The sequence below is a fragment of the Ammospiza caudacuta genome, chromosome 2, assembly GCF_027887145.1.
Source record: "Ammospiza caudacuta isolate bAmmCau1 chromosome 2, bAmmCau1.pri, whole genome shotgun sequence".
In the NCBI taxonomy this organism is placed as follows: domain Eukaryota; kingdom Metazoa; phylum Chordata; class Aves; order Passeriformes; family Passerellidae; genus Ammospiza; species Ammospiza caudacuta.
The window spans coordinates 44246852-44265812 of NC_080594.1; the positions used below are offsets into that span (position 1 = coordinate 44246852).

At 34.7% G+C, this 18961-nt stretch overlaps 1 protein-coding gene across 1 annotated transcript in view; it reads left to right on the plus strand.

Moving 5' to 3' along the window:
• The window catches only part of CNTN5 (contactin 5), a 607373-nt gene that overhangs the window by 437716 nt on the left and 150696 nt on the right, over positions 1–18961 (plus strand). Inside the window, exon 9 of the mRNA XM_058822197.1 lies at positions 8818–9021. Within this exon, the coding sequence (XP_058678180.1) occupies positions 8818–9021 (204 nt within the window). The remainder of the gene's footprint in view (positions 1–8817; positions 9022–18961) is intronic.

Genomic DNA, 18961 nt, shown 5'->3' on the forward strand with positions numbered 1-18961 from the left:
CAGTGATTACAAATGCATAGGTTTCTTTTAATTGTTAAAATGGTCAGCAGCAGAGGATAAAGAATTCCACATCTGGTCCTCTTGATCATGCTGTGCAGTCAGCTTTTATTCCCTTCAATGCACAGTAAGTTAATTTTAGGTTTATTCTAATAATTTAGTCAATATATTCTTTTACAAAATATGAATTTGAATTCTGGACCCATTACAGAAACTTTGCTCTCTTGGTCAATACAAAGAATTATAAAAATGGGTTAGTTTGACTAGATACACTTTCTTCCAATAATGTTAATTATATCTCACTATTTAAATTAGATATTAATCAAATCTCATATCACCCACTGAACTATTTCATCTAAGATTGAAACAGATAAATTTTTAATTATGTGTATCATCTTGATTACCCTTTCTAATGATAGACCAAATTTAGTTCTTCTCTTTGGAAATTACTAATCATAGAATCATTTAGATTGGAGAAGACCCTTTAAGATCATTGAATCCAGCAAGCCTAAGTGCCATGGCTTTATGTCCTCTAAATACCTGCAAGATTTGTGAATTCATCACTTCTCTAGAAAGCTTGTTCCAATGTTCTACAGCATTTTTGGTGATGGATTTCTAATATCCAATTCAAATTTCCCCTGGCACAACCTGCGGCCATTTCTTCTTATCATTTCAGCTTTTGCTTGAGGGAGGAGACTGACCCCCACCTGGCTGCCATCTCCTTTCAGGTAGTTTTAGAGACTGAGATCTTCCCAAACCTCTCTTTCTCCAGGCTAAACACTCCCAGGCAGGTTCCTCACAGCACTTGTGCTCCAGACCCTTCCCCAGCTCCGCTGCCCTTCCCTGGACACGCTCCAGCCCCTCAATGTCTCTCTGGCACTGAGGGGCCCAGAACTGAGCACAGGATTGGAGCTGTGGCCTCAGCAGTGCTGGGTACAGGGGGACGGTCCCTGCCCTGCTCCTGCTGGCTGTGGATTTTTCAGTAGTTTCAATAGTGATTCTCTAGTATTAATTACTTACATTATTTACTTTTTTGCTCTTTATCACCTATTTTTTTCCTACTTTTTGCAGAAAATAACAGTATACAGTGGCATTTGTATTACCTGTTGTGTTATAAACCACAGAACATCAATTTATATGGAGCATACAGGAATTTTCTATATAATCATTGATTTCCATTCCTACCTAAAAAATAAAAGAATATAAATAACAGAGTTGTTGTTTAAAATCTCTTAATTGCTTCAAAAAAATAAATTTCAAACTTTTTATGTAGTTTTTTTCTGCCTTGTCTTGAGAATTTTCTGTTTCCAGTGTTTGTTTTCCTCAAAAAATACTTTCAAATATTATCACAACTTTATTTGTTTCTCCTATCAGGCTCTTCTCCCATAAATTTCTGTGATTTAAATATCTTCTTTATTTACATAAAATAACAATGTTAATTGATAAAATGACCTTAAAGTATGTCTAAACATTTCTTTACATGAGAAAGTTACTGAGAATATATATTAAAATAAATTATATTTTTTGGAAGTGTGTGTATCCTAGAGGAAAGAAAAGCATATTTAGCATTTGAGAATGACCCCTGAAAGAGGTTACAATTACTGCAGAACACAGAATGAAAAGCAAAAATGATCAGTGTATTGGATAAATGGCTCACGAGGAATAACACTAAATTCAGCAAAATTCACATTGCTGTATTTATCAAAGATCAAATATACAAATAAAATAAAAAGGAATAAGTGATTAAATGGCATTTTTCCTTAGAAAAATGCAATTAAAAAAATAACAGAAGACTTAGTAGAATGGATAATTCAGTAGTAGAATTCTAGGACACCCTAAGAGAGCTGCTACCTGTGGAGTATGAGTTACTCTTTTCCCACTGTTCAGTAGTGTTGATGTCCAACTTTGGGTCCTACATTATAAGATGTAGAAAGCAGAGGAGATGAAAACAATAAAATTAAATAAAAGATTAAAAATCAGAACTTCTGAAGAAAAGTTGAAGAGATTTGGCTGATCCAGCCTTGCAAACGAAAGTTTGATATGCACAGGGGTAATAGCATCCCACTGTAGCTGCAAAAGCTTAATATTGCTTTCCAGTAATGTGTTTTCAGTACTTCCAATATGGTATTTGTTAAAGGCAATAAACAGTATTAAAAAATAATATAGATAAATATTAAAAAAACTGTCCAATTATCCAATAAAAATAGGTTATTGTGAAGATCTAAATTTAGGAATATAAATCACTGAACATTCTTTTAGAACGTGCTGAGAATATTTGGTCTTGCCTGAAGGCAGAAGAAGGGCCTGAATAATGTGTGGTTTTGATAACAGTATTTTGACACATTCTGGAACAAGTTTCTTTTTTACTATGAGAATCATACCAATGACAATCAAATACATGTGATAATCCAATATCTTTTCAAAGCTGTATTTTTTGGCGTAAGCTATGTGGTCTCTTTAAAGAGTGCATGTATGAGAAATACATTTCATTAGTCTTTATATGCTTCAGTGACTGGCTACATTTCATGAATATTAAAGTACAAATGAGACTACATTGGCTGTCTACACTGGTAACAACAAAATAATATTTGCATCCTCCAGAACAAGATGAATCCTGACAGTACATTTACCTTTTCTAGAATATCTTTAGCTATTTAACTCTGTGAGTGGTTATAAGAAAGAAAATATTTGGAGATTTATCACTGTAATTGAATCTGAAGAAAGACAAACATGTGATTGGTAGAATTGTGTTTCAGATAAGTGAGCAGTAGATACAAAGCCTCCAGAGAAGGAAATAACCAATTTAATTGCTAACTGATAAATCGACAATATCTGTTTACTCCATGTGGGTGTGTTACAATGCAACAAATAAATTATGTTCATTAAATATTTTCTTGGAAGATTATTGAGCACTGATAATAAACCATAGCAGCACAGAGAAATGCACCACAATTATTTATCTGGTTGGCCTGGGAGGATGGAGGAACAACCCATTGTTTTCATTCATTTTAGCTAAAAAGAAGCCTCTTTTCCCTCTTAATGTGAAGTGTTCCCCATTATTAGAGGGTACTGCATATTGCACCCTTATTCTCTGGATAGTGTACCTAATATTGTGAGGGAAAAGTTCAAAGCTGGGCTTAGCATTAAATTAGGCTTTATATTTTCAGAAGAGGAGATGTAGGCCTATATATATATCCTGACAGTTTATTTCATTCGAACAATATAGTTATAAATGCTAAGGGAAATCCATCTTGAAAATTTCATTGGTTAGGTATAAATATTTCAATATATTTCATATATATATATATATATATATATTTGAAATTTATACATACATTTAATATAATATATAGTAAATTCAGCCTGTAATATTGAGTTTACTTTTTGCTGCTTTACTTATCAACTAAAACATAGCAATAAAAACTTCTTCAGATTTGCAAAAACTTCCAGATTATCTCAGATTTTGGCTGTCATCAGGCATCAATACCATTTATTCATCAAGTACTGCCATCTTGTGGAATTAGAGTAATCAAAGCAAATTTTAAGTGGATGAAGAGAAATATGTTTTCCCAATGGGATCTCCCACTACACAACAAAATGAAGTCTAGAGCTGGAATTATTTCTTGTACAAATATTATAACTCCACAGAAGTGCAATTATGGCATGGCTATTTTGCGTGCTTTGCCCTTGAATAGGCAAAATTTAGCCATGTTATGGACACTTAGGTTTTCAGTGACCTTAATAGAGTTTATATAACAACCTTCTTGTTATATCTTCACTTGGACCCAAAATACCACTTAGCTAACAGGGCTGCTGAAAAGGCTGTCCAGAAACCTCATGTTAAAAGGATGAATGGAGCAATTTCTTAAGAGAAAATCCCTGCAGCAAATCTGGAAAACATTCAGGCAGTAACAAACACAGGAGTGAATATTTGGTGTTATCTGAATGCTTCAGCACAGCTCTCTTTACAATACTTCAGGCATTATTTCATACTGACCCACAGTGACAGGAACACTTTTACATTGCCATAGTACTGACATTTTCTGCATCAGAATATCTCCAAAAGCACTAGGAAAAATGCTGATATGTGAGTATTCCAGCTTCATCCATTATGGGAAGTACATCACATTGTGACAGTTTAGGAATTAGTGTTGTTTAGCAGAGAAAACAGAACTACAAAAATCATTTAAGAAATTATAGTAAGCAACATTTCAGACTATAAATTAATTCTGTCAGGAAATAGATGAGCTCTTCTTACTACTCCATCACAAAATGACCCAGATTTTGACCTATATAGCCTAGTAAAAAGTGTTTAATAAAATATAGAAAGAAATTGGACATTAGGAAGGCTACAATAGGAAGGCTTTCCAAATCATCTTCAGAAAAAAAAGATAAATATTTCCTTAGAGACATCCTTCTGTAAACAAGGTTGGTCATTCATAAAAGGAACTATCAGTTTTGCAGTTACCAAAATTACTTATATCATTTTTACACCATTATATATAAGAGAATATAGCAGCAGAAGACTTTTTCAGCCCACCACACATCCATTTACAGCTATTCTACAATACATAATTTCTCCGTCTTTTTATTCTCTTTTTCTGTTTGTGTTGACGCAAAGTATCTGTGTATACTTTATTTTAAGTTGGCAGACAGCTGTAATTTTGAGGAAGGGCTCTGCATCCTCTTTGTCATTTTGTCATTGATGTCACATTAAAAATAAAAAAGGTGGGCATAAAAACAAAAAAAAACTCAGCACATGTTCTGAAAAAAACTCCAAACTTATGTATAATGCAGTGTTTAGTTTTCTCTTTTGTCTTAAACTTATTTTTCCCCATTAAAAGCAAATTGTGTACAGCATGGAAAAAAACATTTACTAAGATTTTTCTCAAAAGCAGATGACTTCATACGGTCCATATCTAAAATAATTACCTTCTGATTTTAAAGTTCTGGTTTGGTTTACTTAGATTTTGGTAGCACTGACTTTTAGCTTAAAAATTTCTTGAAGGTCAACATTATTTATCTATCAGGCTTGAGATGCACCTCTGGAGTACAATATCCCATTGAAAAATAATGTCATGACAGTTGCATTTGTGTTTGGCCAAATGACACTGGTTCTAAAATCTTGTAACATAAACCATTACAGGAAAATTCAGGCTTGAAGTTCAGTAAAAACTGCAGTGAACAGTGTACAAATAGACCTGGCATCATCCATTTGGTCTTCGGCTTCTTGTTCTCAAATCCTGAAAGTTCACCCAGCAGTTTACCATTTTGTATGAGTAGGATTTCAGATAACATTTAAATACCTTTCTTCTTGTGGTTTACATGCGCTGCTGTGCTGAACTCTTGTGGGACTTGTGACATGTAACTACATCCACTGTTTCAGAATATTTTATTGTGCATGTACAGTATAGATTACACATTTGTCTACAGAGAGACAGCTATGTTTTAAATATTGATTCTCTATTATTGTCTTTTTATTAGTTTGGTTTTTTTCCATGTGTCTTTGCAGTCATGTGGGTATTGGCTTATGCTAAAAACTGACAGTAGAAAAACAAACCAGCAAAACAAAACAAACCCCCAGGTTTTGTACTTGGCCAGCCTTTGCTAGCAATTTTGTTTTTTACAAACTCTAACTTGTAATTTTGCTGGCATACAAAGTAGAAACAGTCAGAGTCCAAGAATGTGAACAGCAATGCATGATTCATCCTCTTCTTGGGCTGCAAATTTAGAAGTGTGAGATATTTGCACAATGGATCAATGTCAAGGTACACCCATTTTCCCTTAATTGCAGTCATTCTGTGAACACTCTTTTGTGAAATCACTTCTGCAAGATAATCCATCTATTTCTGTCAGCTAAAAACTGTGGGGTCCCCAGATCCCAAGCCAGCTGTGGTTGTTTCTGACTGGTCTGCAACATTTTCCTGAGATATTTCCACTGAAACCTATGCATAGTGTATGGACATGACCCTCAAAATTGTATTTAAGAATCTGCTGAACTCATTAACCAGGTTTAACAGGAGAAAAAAAATTCGTGATGTGTCAAAGGGGCTTTTCACCTGCAAAGGAGACCAAGAATTCCAGCTGCATTCTAGATCTGAGCATTCAGATCTTGCATTCTTCAAGTACTTTAAAGGGTATTCCTGGGGTTTTGCTTTCTAGAAATGAAAATTAGGAGCAATTCTTTCAATGTCAGTGGGCTGACAAGAATCAAGAAGTAAACCGCTAACACTTTCTTCTGGACTTAAGAGTTTGGGCTTCTGGCTGGAATACAGACGCTCTAGGTGTGCATAAAAAAAAAAAAAAAAAGCCTTAACTACAGCTCTATATCATAAATGGTTTGAGCTTCAGGTTTGGCGGGAGTTCTGTTACTTTTTTATGTCTCAGTACACTCTGCCAGTACACATTCATCCATCACGCCATTTTTAACAGCAAAAATAATTAAGAAAGTGCCAAAATGACAGTATCCCCCTGGATTCAGCACCGGCACAGACTAAGTATTTTATTTCCTTAGAGGCACAAAAATTTATTGCCTGAAATCTGTTCTTTAGTATTAATTCTAATTAATAAATGAATAATTAATTGTAAGTGGTTTTAGGCTATGAATGGAGAAAATTCTCTTCTGTGTGAACTGCCAGTGAACCCACACTGATAACTGTTTTGGATTTGCTTTGAACTACTTTTAAACCAGAGCAATTAGTGAGACTGATTACTTTCCATTTGAATTGGTTACAGGTCCTCAGTTAAAGCCTGTGTATTTTCCTTGAACTTGTGTATTCATCATCATTTTGTAGAATTTTGTACTGCCATGAATCATTTTTTGCCAGATAAAGCATTATGGTAAAATGTGGTAATAAAATTTTCCAAGATATATTTGGGGCATAATTAGTATTTTGCCTAAAACATAACAGAAGAGGAAGGAAAATCTGAACACTCAGAGAACTCTCTGAGAGATCTTAATTCCTTAGAGTCCTATGTAGCCCCCAGAATTACTAATAAATCTAAAAAATATTTTAGTAAAAAGTCAATGTGTGCAGTTTAAGTCCCCATTTTGAGATTTTGAGACAGTCTTCCCCTCCTGTCAGCTAAGTATGTTCAGTCCTTTAACATAGCATTTTTATATTGATACCACAAGGGTTTTTTAGGAGAGAGTTTTCATCTGATTTAAAAATTAGAGTAAACTTCCTAAAAATTGATTCAGAAGATACTGCATCTTATTAGCACTACGTGCACTGTTTGCTTATATTGGTTGAAAAAGCAGTGATTGTGCCTCTTTGTTCCTTTCTCACCACGGTGTCTGGGGATAGTACAACACAAGGATAGAAAGGACAAATCAGTTGGAATTCCTAATTCTCTCTGTACTGTTACAGTCAAAGTGCACACCTGGCTAAGATGTAGTATGTTTCACACTTCTTACACCAGTTCCTCTCCTATCACTAAAAGGAAACTACATAGCAAAATTTAAATTTTGAGGTGTTTCCTCTCACCCCTTTGATTCTTTCATTTTCAACTAACTTTATATGAAAGTATGAGAGAACCAAACTGACATACTTGAAATTACTGTCTTCCTGTTGCTGCTGAAGATGAGTAGCCACACAAGAAATTTCAGTCTAAAAGCTTGAAATTCGTTATACCAGTGGAGCAGTTTGTGTCTTGGAGCAGTAGTGGGGACTTTATATTCCTGGACTAACTTCAGCTTTTCTCATTTTGAAGCCAGGTTTTTGAAGGCTACAGGAGGGAGATTACAGAACAAATAACCTTTCATTGGATATGCCAGTTTAAGTAGTGAGCAGTATTTTTTCCAAGGGTGAAGAAAGAATGAAACAATGTAAAATAAGCTCAAAAGGAGAACCTGTAAAGAAGTATACATAGGGTTAAGGCTTTAAAGTCAGAGTTGGTGAAACTCCACATGAATAATTCCCTGCAAGGAACATCCTGCTAAATGAGAATCTCATTAACTTTACTGGTACTTCTAATTCTGAGGCATAAATGAATCTAGGTTTTTATTAAATCATGATATAATCTCATGCAGAATAATAGGAAATAACTTTTTTTCCCTCAACTAATTATTATGACTATAAAGGGAAAAGTATATAATGTTCAGGTAAATAGAATAGATGATTCACGGGATAAAAATAAGAACCAAGGGAAAGGATTTAACTGCTATTTTTAAAAGTCAATGATTTTTTGGTAGCTTTGATTTAAGGAATTATTAATTGATCGTAGGGATTTAAGCTGCATAAAGGAAAGGTTAAGGAATTCTTCAATGAAGCAGATGTAAAAGATAGAACTATAAAGCAGTAATATTACCTACAAGGTATGTGGAGCAGTTACTACAATCTAGTGACTTTAAAAACAAACATTCAGAATGAAACCTGCTTATACACACACATTTGCATTTGCATAGCTCTGCAAGAATCATCTTGACATATTTCCCTGCAAATCTGACCTAGTAGAAAAAATAATTCTTTGGATATTATTATTGGTTTGGCCCAAAAGACTAGAAAAGGGATTTATTTAATATCTTATTGCTGTTTTCTGAGTCTGATGAATAAATTAATTATTTCACCTGAATTAATTCTGCCTTCACAAGGAACTCGTGGATTCAACATTTATGATACTTTCAAATTCCCAAGGGGAGAAAAAAATATCCTCTTAAATTCTAAACCAAACAAATTAAAAGTTTTTAAAATCTTTAACTTTTTCTCCCCATACATTATTGAAATAAAGCTAATGAACATTAATTTAGTGTATCTATTAACATGACACAGTATTGTTTCTGCAATTAATTTATCTTATTTTCTTTCTGTGTTCTTTTAGAGATCATCTATAGCTGGGTATTTAATGAATTCCCATCTTTTGTGGCAGAAGACAGCAGGCGTTTCATCTCTCAGGAGACAGGCAATCTCTACATATCCAAGGTGCAAACATCCGATGTTGGCAGCTACATATGCCTGGTGAAAAACACAGTGACAAACGCCAGAGTTTTGAGTCCTCCTACGCCTCTGACACTGAGAAATGATGGTAAGAAAGCATCATTTCTGGGTACTACGTGGGAAAAAAAAACTAAATAAAAATATTCTGATTAATTCAAGAAATATTATTTTATTATTTTTCAGTATATGCGTGTATTTTCTGTAGAAAATGGCAAAGGGAAGTTGTTCATGGAGGCATTTCTTTTAGAACATCCAGACCTTGTGAGAATATTTAGATCTGCAAAGGCTGAAGTGCAAACTGACACCTCTTGGTGTATTCTGTTTAGTACGGTTACTCCACCTTGCTCTTCTGATGTTCTGTCACTGACAGAGAGAAGCACATCTCCTTTATAGGCAATGTCTGTTGCCTTAGGGCTCAGTTCAGTTGCCTCAACACAAGTGGCTACTGCCACACTGATACTCTCAGGCACCAGGGACATCCATCCACCAGGGACTGGCAAATGTCACATGGGGCATACAGACCGGCTGCAAGATGCCAGGAGATTATTCATGTGTTTGGCCTCTGTGGTTAAATACAACACAAAAAAGTTTCCTTAAATACACTGGCAGAAAAAGGAGGAGAATCTTCATCCTTTTCTGGGTGCAGAATATGCCATAGTGTCAGAGGATGACAAAAAGTCTGAGATATTGCCTTCTTTGCCTCAATCTTAACGCCAAAAGCAGTAGTACTTGAGATACCCAACTCCTGGAGCTGGAAGTTAGGGATGGGGACCTGAGTGATACCCCCATAATCCAGGATGGAATGGTTTGTGATCTGCTGTGCCAGTCAGATACCCACAAGTCTATGGGCCTGGATGGGATGCACCCAACAGGGAGATGATGAAAGAATCCACCAAGCCTCTCTCAATTATTTACCAACAGTCCTGATTATCTAGAAAAGTCCCAGTTGACTGGAAAATAGCAAATATGAGGCCTACCTACAAGAAGGATCAGAAGGACAATCCAAATTCTGGATTCTGCATCTGCCACTGCCACAGCCCCAGGCAGTGCTTTAGGCTGGGAGCAGAGCGACTGCAAAGCTGCCCAGCAGAAAAGGACCTGGGGATGCTGGCAAACAGCAGCTGAACATGATCCAGAGTGTGCCCAGGCAGCCAAGAGGGCCGATGGCATCCTGGCCTGGCTCAGCCAGGTGTGGCCAGCAGGAGCAGGGCAGGGATGGATTGTCCAGCTGTACTCGGTACTCTTGAGGCCACATCTCAAATTTGTGTCCTGTTCTGGGCTTCTCTGTTGGAAAGAGGACATTGAGGGGCTGGAGTGAGTCCAGAGAAGGGCAGTCAAGCTGCTAGAGGTGTAGAAAACACATGTGATGAGGGGTGGCTGAGGGAGCTGGGGTTGTTTAGCCGGGAGAAAAGGAGGCTCGGGGGAGGGTTTATCACTCTCTACAACTGCCCAAAAGGAGCTTGCAGAGAGGTGGTGTCAATCTCTGCCATGTCTCAAAGGAACAGAGAAAATGGCTATTTTCCTTCCTTTCAAGACGTTCTACGTTTGATTATGCTTTCTAGTTCCTCACAACAATTCAGCTCATGTGAATCCACACATACATAAATCAAAGAGAGAAAGAGAGAGAAACTTTTGAGAGCTTTCTTTTATCTTACTTATAACTTTTTCTCAAACAAACATTAGTCCTATGCTACAAACACGTTACAAAATCCAGATTTAAGCACAGATGACTTAGTTTACTAGAGTAAATTTAAAATATGTTCACCAATTAGAATGGAATTAAGCTGCTTTTTTCATCGTAGCAAATTTAAATTTCCTTCTGCATAGCATGTAACCTCTGCAGCAAAAAGCTGCTCTTTTAATTTATCACTTCCTATTTTCTTTTGCTGGTTTAGTACTTCTTTTAACTATTGAGTTTCAGGTGTTTGTTTAATTTTATTGACTTAACATAGTGAATCCGTATAACATATCTTTTTGGTAATGTTTTTTTCAAAATTAAAATGTCCAAACATTGACTGCTTTTTAATCTGTTTAGACCCTGAAAAAAAATAGAATTTCATTGTCATATTTATTATTCATATCTTACTCTATTTATTCTTTATGATATTTCTTCATGCTTTTATTTGTTTCTGTCTTGTGCAGAAATTCAGCAGATTAATTATCTGTTTTGTACTGACGGTACATAGGTAGACAACCTACTGAAAGAAATTGAGAGAGTAAATAAGGATGAAGGCAGCAGTCTACATCACTGAGCTAGGAAAAAAATCTATGAAGGAAAACTCTGCAGATTTTTTTTAAATGTCAAGTGGGTAGTAAATACCAGCCTCCAGCAAATTTTTTGTTTCACAGCTGGCTGTCACATCACTGTGATAATCCAACCTTCTGAACTGTGCTGGAGTATTGGGGAAGTGTTTGCACATAGATGAACAGCTCCTCAGCAATTTCCCAGTCTCCTGACTCATTTTTTCACACACGTGAATTTCTACTAGGCTTCCATGCCTTAATTTTAATCTGTTGGTATTTATGAAAAGCTCCTTTCTTGTCATGGAATTCTTCAGTACTTCTCAGTAAATTGGTTCCTTTCCTGTATGACTGAGCAAGTTTCTCAGTGAAGAAACCTCAACTTGCTACCTAATCTTGCAGTCTCCATAAACATACCTGGAAAAAATTGTTAAGGAAAGTACTGGTTGCTAAATCATATTACTTGGGAAATCTGTCTGGTTCCACCTCCCCCACATAATGCAATAATATGGGCCTCTTGAAAAATATCTGTGATTATAATAAAAAATTTCCATAAATCATACTGTACTTTTTCATTTTCATACAAATGGCCTTAGGTAATACTGCCTTGTCCATTGACAAATATTAAAGGGTCACAACAACATTTTTAAAGTCTGTATTCATTATGTGCAAAAATACAAAATAACTGTTGAAAAGTAGTGCTAACTAGTTAAAGAAAATTAAAGTAATTTATGAAGAAAGAAACTTCTGTGAATAAACTCCAAGAGGGAAGTGAGAATTTAAAAATGGCATTAAAACAAACATTAAATTACCTGAAAATATACTCAACTCTATGTTTGCTGAGTTGTGTTATATATTTTTAAATATGGATTTTTAAGCTTTTCTTTGTCATAAAACTACTTGAATTACTTTGAACTTTTCAAATACTCCCTTAGGTTTAAAAATAATACATCTTTGTGAGTTCCAATGGTTGGCATCACAACTGACATTACCCTAAGCAGCCAGCACATTTGTTAGAAACCACAGGAAGAGCTTGTGGTTTTAAACAGCTTTTACAAATAGCTCTACATAAATAAAACAATTTATACAGCCTGTATTCTCCAAACGTATATATCATTAACTCCAAAGTACTCTAATTGATTTATTTATCATCATTCTTAGATTTTGATGTATATAGAGTACCTATGCCCAGGGGACTAGACAGCTGGTGGCAAAGAGCACTTCAATGACAACACTGGTCTCTATTTATCTATGAGAAAGAAATGGAATAATATCAAGGCATTCTGTCAAACTCTGAAAGATTGTGAGAACTTACTGGGATTTTATTAATCTTTTATTTCTTCTGTGATGTGTCTCAAAGGAGAGCTTAGCTGCTTGATATGAAGCAAATTAAATAAAAACATCAAGAAATCCTTCAATGGATTCTGAATAAAATGAATACCTCATTTGTTCAGATGTCCTTGACAATCAGTCATTTCATGTAATTCAATTTCACTTCAAGCTGGGTTATAAAAACACCCTAAAATTTTGAGGAGAGAAAATGTTTTAGGAGGAAATAAAAGAATATGCATCATTTCATTAACTGCCTCTTAATGCATTACAAATTTTGAGGAAATATTTGATAACTGTTTACGAATAATAAACAGCTTTGTTAAATTGTATCTTCAGAGGCTTGGATGCTGATTGGGAGCAGTAAATTATCTTCACTCATAAAAACATCTGAAAGTCTGTTCAAATTAAGGAAATAGAAATCTAGGGAGTATAAACATTTGATTTTCAGTGCATAAGAGTTATTTCAAGTTCACACATTTTTATTCCAGTTTTTCTTACTTTTTTATCCTTCTTGTTCTTTGGAAAATAAGACAACTTTAATGTTATTACTGTACAGTAGTAAATTACATAATTCTTCATTTTAACTCTGTGCAGATACTGCATATTACCTTTGCTATGGTGAAATTTCCAGAGTTAAAAAAGAAAACAAACAAACAAACAAACAAACAAAAAAAAAAAAAAAAAAAAAAACCAAACTTGGACAATTTCAGAAACCAGAAGATATTTTCTACTATGTTCCATTAGAGCAAATTAGTTTAACCTCCAGATGTTGGTATGTCTGACCAGACATATTCTCATGTAACTGACTTTCAGATTTTTTCCATGTCTTCATAATCTGTGAAGCAGTGAACTGAATTTTGTCTGTGTTCATTCTGTTGATTAATGCAATGTGAGTAATAGTCTCACATGATAGAACATATAGCTATCAAGGTATTAAGGATGTTAAATTCTAATTTTCCATGATGAAATATGGTCTGCATATGCTTTTTGAGGTGTAACTCTGGGATATGTTGCTTGAACAACAAGCAACAGTTGGTTATCTAAAAATCTGGTTATCTAAAGATCTAAGTTATCTAAAGAGCTCTTTACCAGCAGGAAAGAAAATTTGGAAGAAATCAGAGCAAATTCCCAAATAATAGAAATCAAGCAATTAAAAATGCCCAGTGTAGCATAATAAGATAATAAATAAAGCTAGAACAAAATCTGCAATTTCACAGACATAGCTGTACCCACCCCAGAAGAATGCTGACAGCTGTTAATTAGCTGAAACCTAAAATATTTTTTTAAAAATGCTTAAAGATGAAATGTAGTGGTTTTGACCTGTCTTCTTTGCCTTTCTCTGGTTTTTATTTTTAATTTTTTTTCAACTTTTATTAGTGGTTTTGTTCTCTAATGAGGTTATTCATATGGAGCTGAATTCTAGAAGACAACAACATGCACCTGAATTTTAACAGGAGTTCGAAATACATATTCAGCTGTGACTCAATTGTGCTATATTTTGTGGATTTTCCAGTCACATAGGCTTCCTATTTCACATGGGTTATATTGCAAGGTTTTGCTGTAACATTTTGTATTTTAATTGTGTCCATAAAAACTGTATAGAGACTGTAGGAACTCTTCTTACTCAGTACTCCAGGGCAGGAATCAAACCTGACATAATCCTGCTTTGATTTTTTTTTTTTTCAAGCACAGACAAAATGTCTGGGCAAAAATCAAGTTTGTCCTTTAGTGGTATACAGAGATTGATAGCCCTGACAGAGACACGAATGTATGCAAGGTTTGCTCCAGGGGAAGGCTGATAAAATGGCAATGTCCCTGGGCAGTCATTACCTGATAGTAAATATGTTTCTCCTGTAAAACTGTAGTGAGGTATTTTAATGATGGGTCACTCTGGAAACTGAAAATAAAAGTCTTCCTACAATCTCTGCTTTACTCTACTGAAAATGTATCCTGCGTGGGTTACAGGTACTTTGTACTTTTTTTCTCTTTTGTTTTGCTATTGTGCCAACGTCCTCCTGCAATGTTGTCAAAATAATAGGATGAAAATCAGGATTAAGAAATGTTAGTGTAGTCTTATTTTAATTTCTAAAAAAAAATAAAAGGCCATACATGTAATAGGATGGGGGAAGGTTGTTGGTTTTGTTTGGCGCTTTCTTATTTCCAAAATATTAACTTTTTCTTTTTATTTTCTTTTATTTATTTATTTAGAAAGTCTGTTCCAGTTAGCAGTAATGGTTCTTAACTTATAGGCAAGAAAATCTATAGGTAGGCAGAGAATTTTATAGAGGTTTTCTATTCAATAAACCTCCTACAGGGTGTTTTATAGGAACTGTAGAATAGTTGAAGAACACTCTCAAACAGAACACAACAGTTCAAAGATACCATTTGAAAAATATTTAATCTAAAAATGTAGAGAGACAAAATAACTTGGGATGGTCTTTTGACAATGTAAAAGGGCTGAACCCAGGTATCTATGGGGCTATTACAGGAGGAAAACAGGGAAAGGTTGGGAAAAGATTATGTCCCAGGATTCACTGTAGAGCAAGAAGTCTTTCACTGCAAAAGTTTGCATTGAGTTTAGTCTGCTTTTGAGTTCAGTTAAGGTAATTTCTTTACAGGATTCTTAATTGCTAAATCTTCCCATTGGTTTATAGAAACACTATATGCTGAAAACTCAGTGGTTGCTTTTTAAATTAGCCAAAACCCTCAAGATTCTAGGCATGTAGAGTCTTGCACATCTTCTGCACTTATGTTTTCTTGTTTCACTCCTTCTCCTTATGATTTTTGAAACTTACACAAAGAGTTAACTGATCCATACACAGAATATACAAAGCCTAAAATTACTGAACTTGAAAAAAATGTTCCTCTAAATTTGCTAAATTTGTCAGGATTAGGAATGGTGTTGCATTGAACTATAACTGTTAGGATTTCAGACAGAAGTATGTTGGTAATATTATAATTCTTGGTGACTAAAGTTAAACTTGCGCATTTGATAATGGAAGTAACCTTTACAGCTGTAAATGGTTTCAGAGTATGGTCCTGAATGTTATGTATCTTAGTGTCTCAGGAACTTAGATAGAAATTCACCAGTGACTGCTGCTTTGCAGTCTGAGAGTATGGCATAATATTCAAATTGAAATTACTTGTCAGTTTGGAATTCTTTTCAGAGTAGCAAAATAATTTGATTATGAATATCAGGAGTTCTGCTCGAAGTTAAAACTGCAGCAAGTAGGTAACAGGATGATTTGTTTTTATTGGGTCTAAAACAATGGGTATTTTAATACTTGTTTTTGAGGATATTTCCTAATAATATGTTCTTGTTTTGCATGGTTATATGAGCAGTCTCAATTGAAAAAAATTTCCTTATTTAGGAACCTTTTCCCAGTTTATTAGATACAATGAGTATTATAGCAACACTATTACGTGCAGTAGTGTTCTAATTGGTCAGAAGAGAGGAAAATACCATCTCTGCACAAAACAATAGTTTTGACACTTCTGGCACCTGTTGGAAAGGGAATATTTTGTTTTTATTCTGTAAAACATTGCAGGTTGCAAGGAAAAAAGAATTAAGCTTAAGGTCATATTTGAAGTACAAACTAATATGTCATTTCCTATAGGAAAAATGATATTCCTAGAGAAACTTCATCAGGAAGATAATTACAAACCCCATAAAAGTAGATATTTCTCCTAATCACTCAGACTAAATAAGATTTCCCAGGTTTCTGAATATCTTTTGTGAGCCTGTCCTGGACGAATATTGGGCAATTGGAAAGGAGAAACAATAAACATTGGCCAGTGATGCCTAAAAGAAATCTGCCACATATTTCTTATTCCAAGTTCAATGTAATCTCATTGCCTGTAAAAACAAAATGGAACAAAAACCCCTATGATTTGGTTTTCATTGAGCTAGGCCTCTCAGGCAAGATGTAGACTATGTAATGAGTCCATTTTGTTCCTTGATGTGTATGGCTGCTCAGAAAAATTATCTACATGCCTAATGAGTGAAAATAATCCGGTTTTCTTGTTTAGATACAATCTGTACATGCACAGATCTTCATATTGGAGTGCTGTGTGCAAGCCACTCACATGTCCTCACTCATCTCTGAATGTCCAAAGCATGAAGTTTGGTTTCATCTAATACCAGATGTGCTGGATTTAGAAGGAGGAATTAGATGCCATTTTACAAATATGTGGGAAACTGATGAAGTCTAGCTTATTCCTCACTGAAAACTTTTTTACAAAGAAAAAGACTGCAGACTTGGTCATAGTCTGCTCAACATCTTCAAACACAGGTGAACAGAAATCTCTGCAGCCCAATCTGTACACTAGAAATTTTGGTCTCTCATTTGAAGAATTAAATAATATACTATTTCCCACATTGCTTATTCTGAGACTATCTCATTGCTTTTGTGTTTTTAGAGTTTGGACTCAGTTCCCTTTATTTTATTCATAAGACCTATGATTTCAACTGAAAATTAAGTGGTTTTGGTTCTTTTTGATGTTTAAGAGAGGAATACATTTGTATCTATGACAGTTATACATTTAAGAGTTATAAATAATAATGTATTTCAAGATAGTAATACTATTTCTAGAAAGGATTTTCCAAAGTTCAGAGTTCAGTGTAACTGATAAACTAGTGAAATCAATTATGAGTAAAATATAGATTATACAGTGGTGAGAGTAAAATAATGTTTAAACACTTTTTTCTGCTAAATATGACTTTCTTTCACATTTATTCCTCTAAAATTGAGAACACATCAACATCTTATCCCTTAGTTTTAAACTAGAGTTTATTCCCTTCTTGTGCTGGATTCATTATGATATTTTTCCAGACATTGAATTACCAATTTTTCTGTCATATTAGGATATATTCCAGTAAAGACCTCCTTCCATCCAGTGATATGCAATAGGATTTGCCCTCTAACATACGAAAACAGTGTTGGCACTTTAGCATTAACTCAGTTTAGTGCTTAGTTCAGTGCATTACAGAATGCAATTTCACATGAGCATTTTCAGGGCTTCTCAAATGATAAATTTATAGCTCAAAACCTGGCTGAGAGATGTTTAAGTGGAAGCAATGCTGTGGACTGTTACCTTCAAACAACAATTCCACAGTAAATTTCTAGGGATTTGCAGCAGGTATTGGTCCTTTAGAATAAGATTAAGAGTAGGTGAGTCAATAAATTCTTCCCAGTTCATTTAAAATCTCTGGTGCAGACCAGAGACAATGGTGGGTATCATTATTATACTTGAATTAATTCAGTTTGTGCTGTCAATTTACTGTCATTGTAAATTTGTGCATTCAAGGCTCTCCCAAACAAATTTCTGGAGACGTTTAACAGTACAGGTCTTCAGGAAAAGTGCTAAATATTCATTTGCTACAAAGGGACCCATACCTTTGACAATCTTAGTTTTCATCGCAGGTTATAGATAGAAGAAGAAATTATGCATGAACATTCTGTAAGCAAGTTCTTTGGCAAAATTTTCTTGGGTTTAGATACATATTCACACAACAGGTCATCATTACAATGTGGTAGGATACTCAAATTTTGATCTGTAAAATTATTTTTAAATTCTTATGCAGCAGAATAAGTTTATCACGCCTCAAGAAGTTTCCCAGAAACTGATAGGAAGATGCAGACTAGTAAGAATCCCAATTAAATTTGTCTTTAGAGCTTTATCCAGGATACAACAAAACCATGTTAACATTCCTGCACCACCTGATTAAGACTGGGGACTTCTTTGTGCAAACCTCTCAGATGAGCATTCTTGGTCACAGAGCTGGGAGGGTTTTATCATTTGTTAACAAAATAATGGCAAGTATCAATCCATGCCTAATCTTTCTCCTGGGTTTATCAGACACTTATTCAAGCACTGCCTGTAACCTGTTCCATTCAATATTAGGCCCCAAAGGAAGTTAAAGAACTATTAGTGAAAGAGTGTGTAACAAACACAAATCAGCCTCTACACATCTGAATACGAGGATGGGTCATGGTTTCTCAGCAGTCAGATTCTTTTTGGCCCCATGGAGAAAAAAATTCTTATTGGATGAATACTGTGGTTTTTCCACACTCTTCCTCTGAGGTTGTATAAGGCATGGGTTTGCAGGCTAAATGTAGAGGTAGAGCAGTCCTTTGCAAAGCAATAACGTCTGATATCCTGTCTGTAGCTCTTTCTCTTGCTCTTAGCTGAAAGGACTGAAAATCAGAAAGTGATCTTTCTTCTTTATTCCATTCTCCATTCCATTAAATGGCCCCTAGTGGATAAAGTAAAGAATTTTAGCTGCAGTAATATCTGTAAATGTTTGAAATTTTATTACTTCTATTCCTGTAATATGTAAGTACCTCAAAATCAATATTTATCACATTTTTATGTCATCTTTTTTTTAATACATAAATGAAATGCAGACATTATAGCTTAGTGTTCATAAGACATTGAGTAGCAGAGTGTAGAAC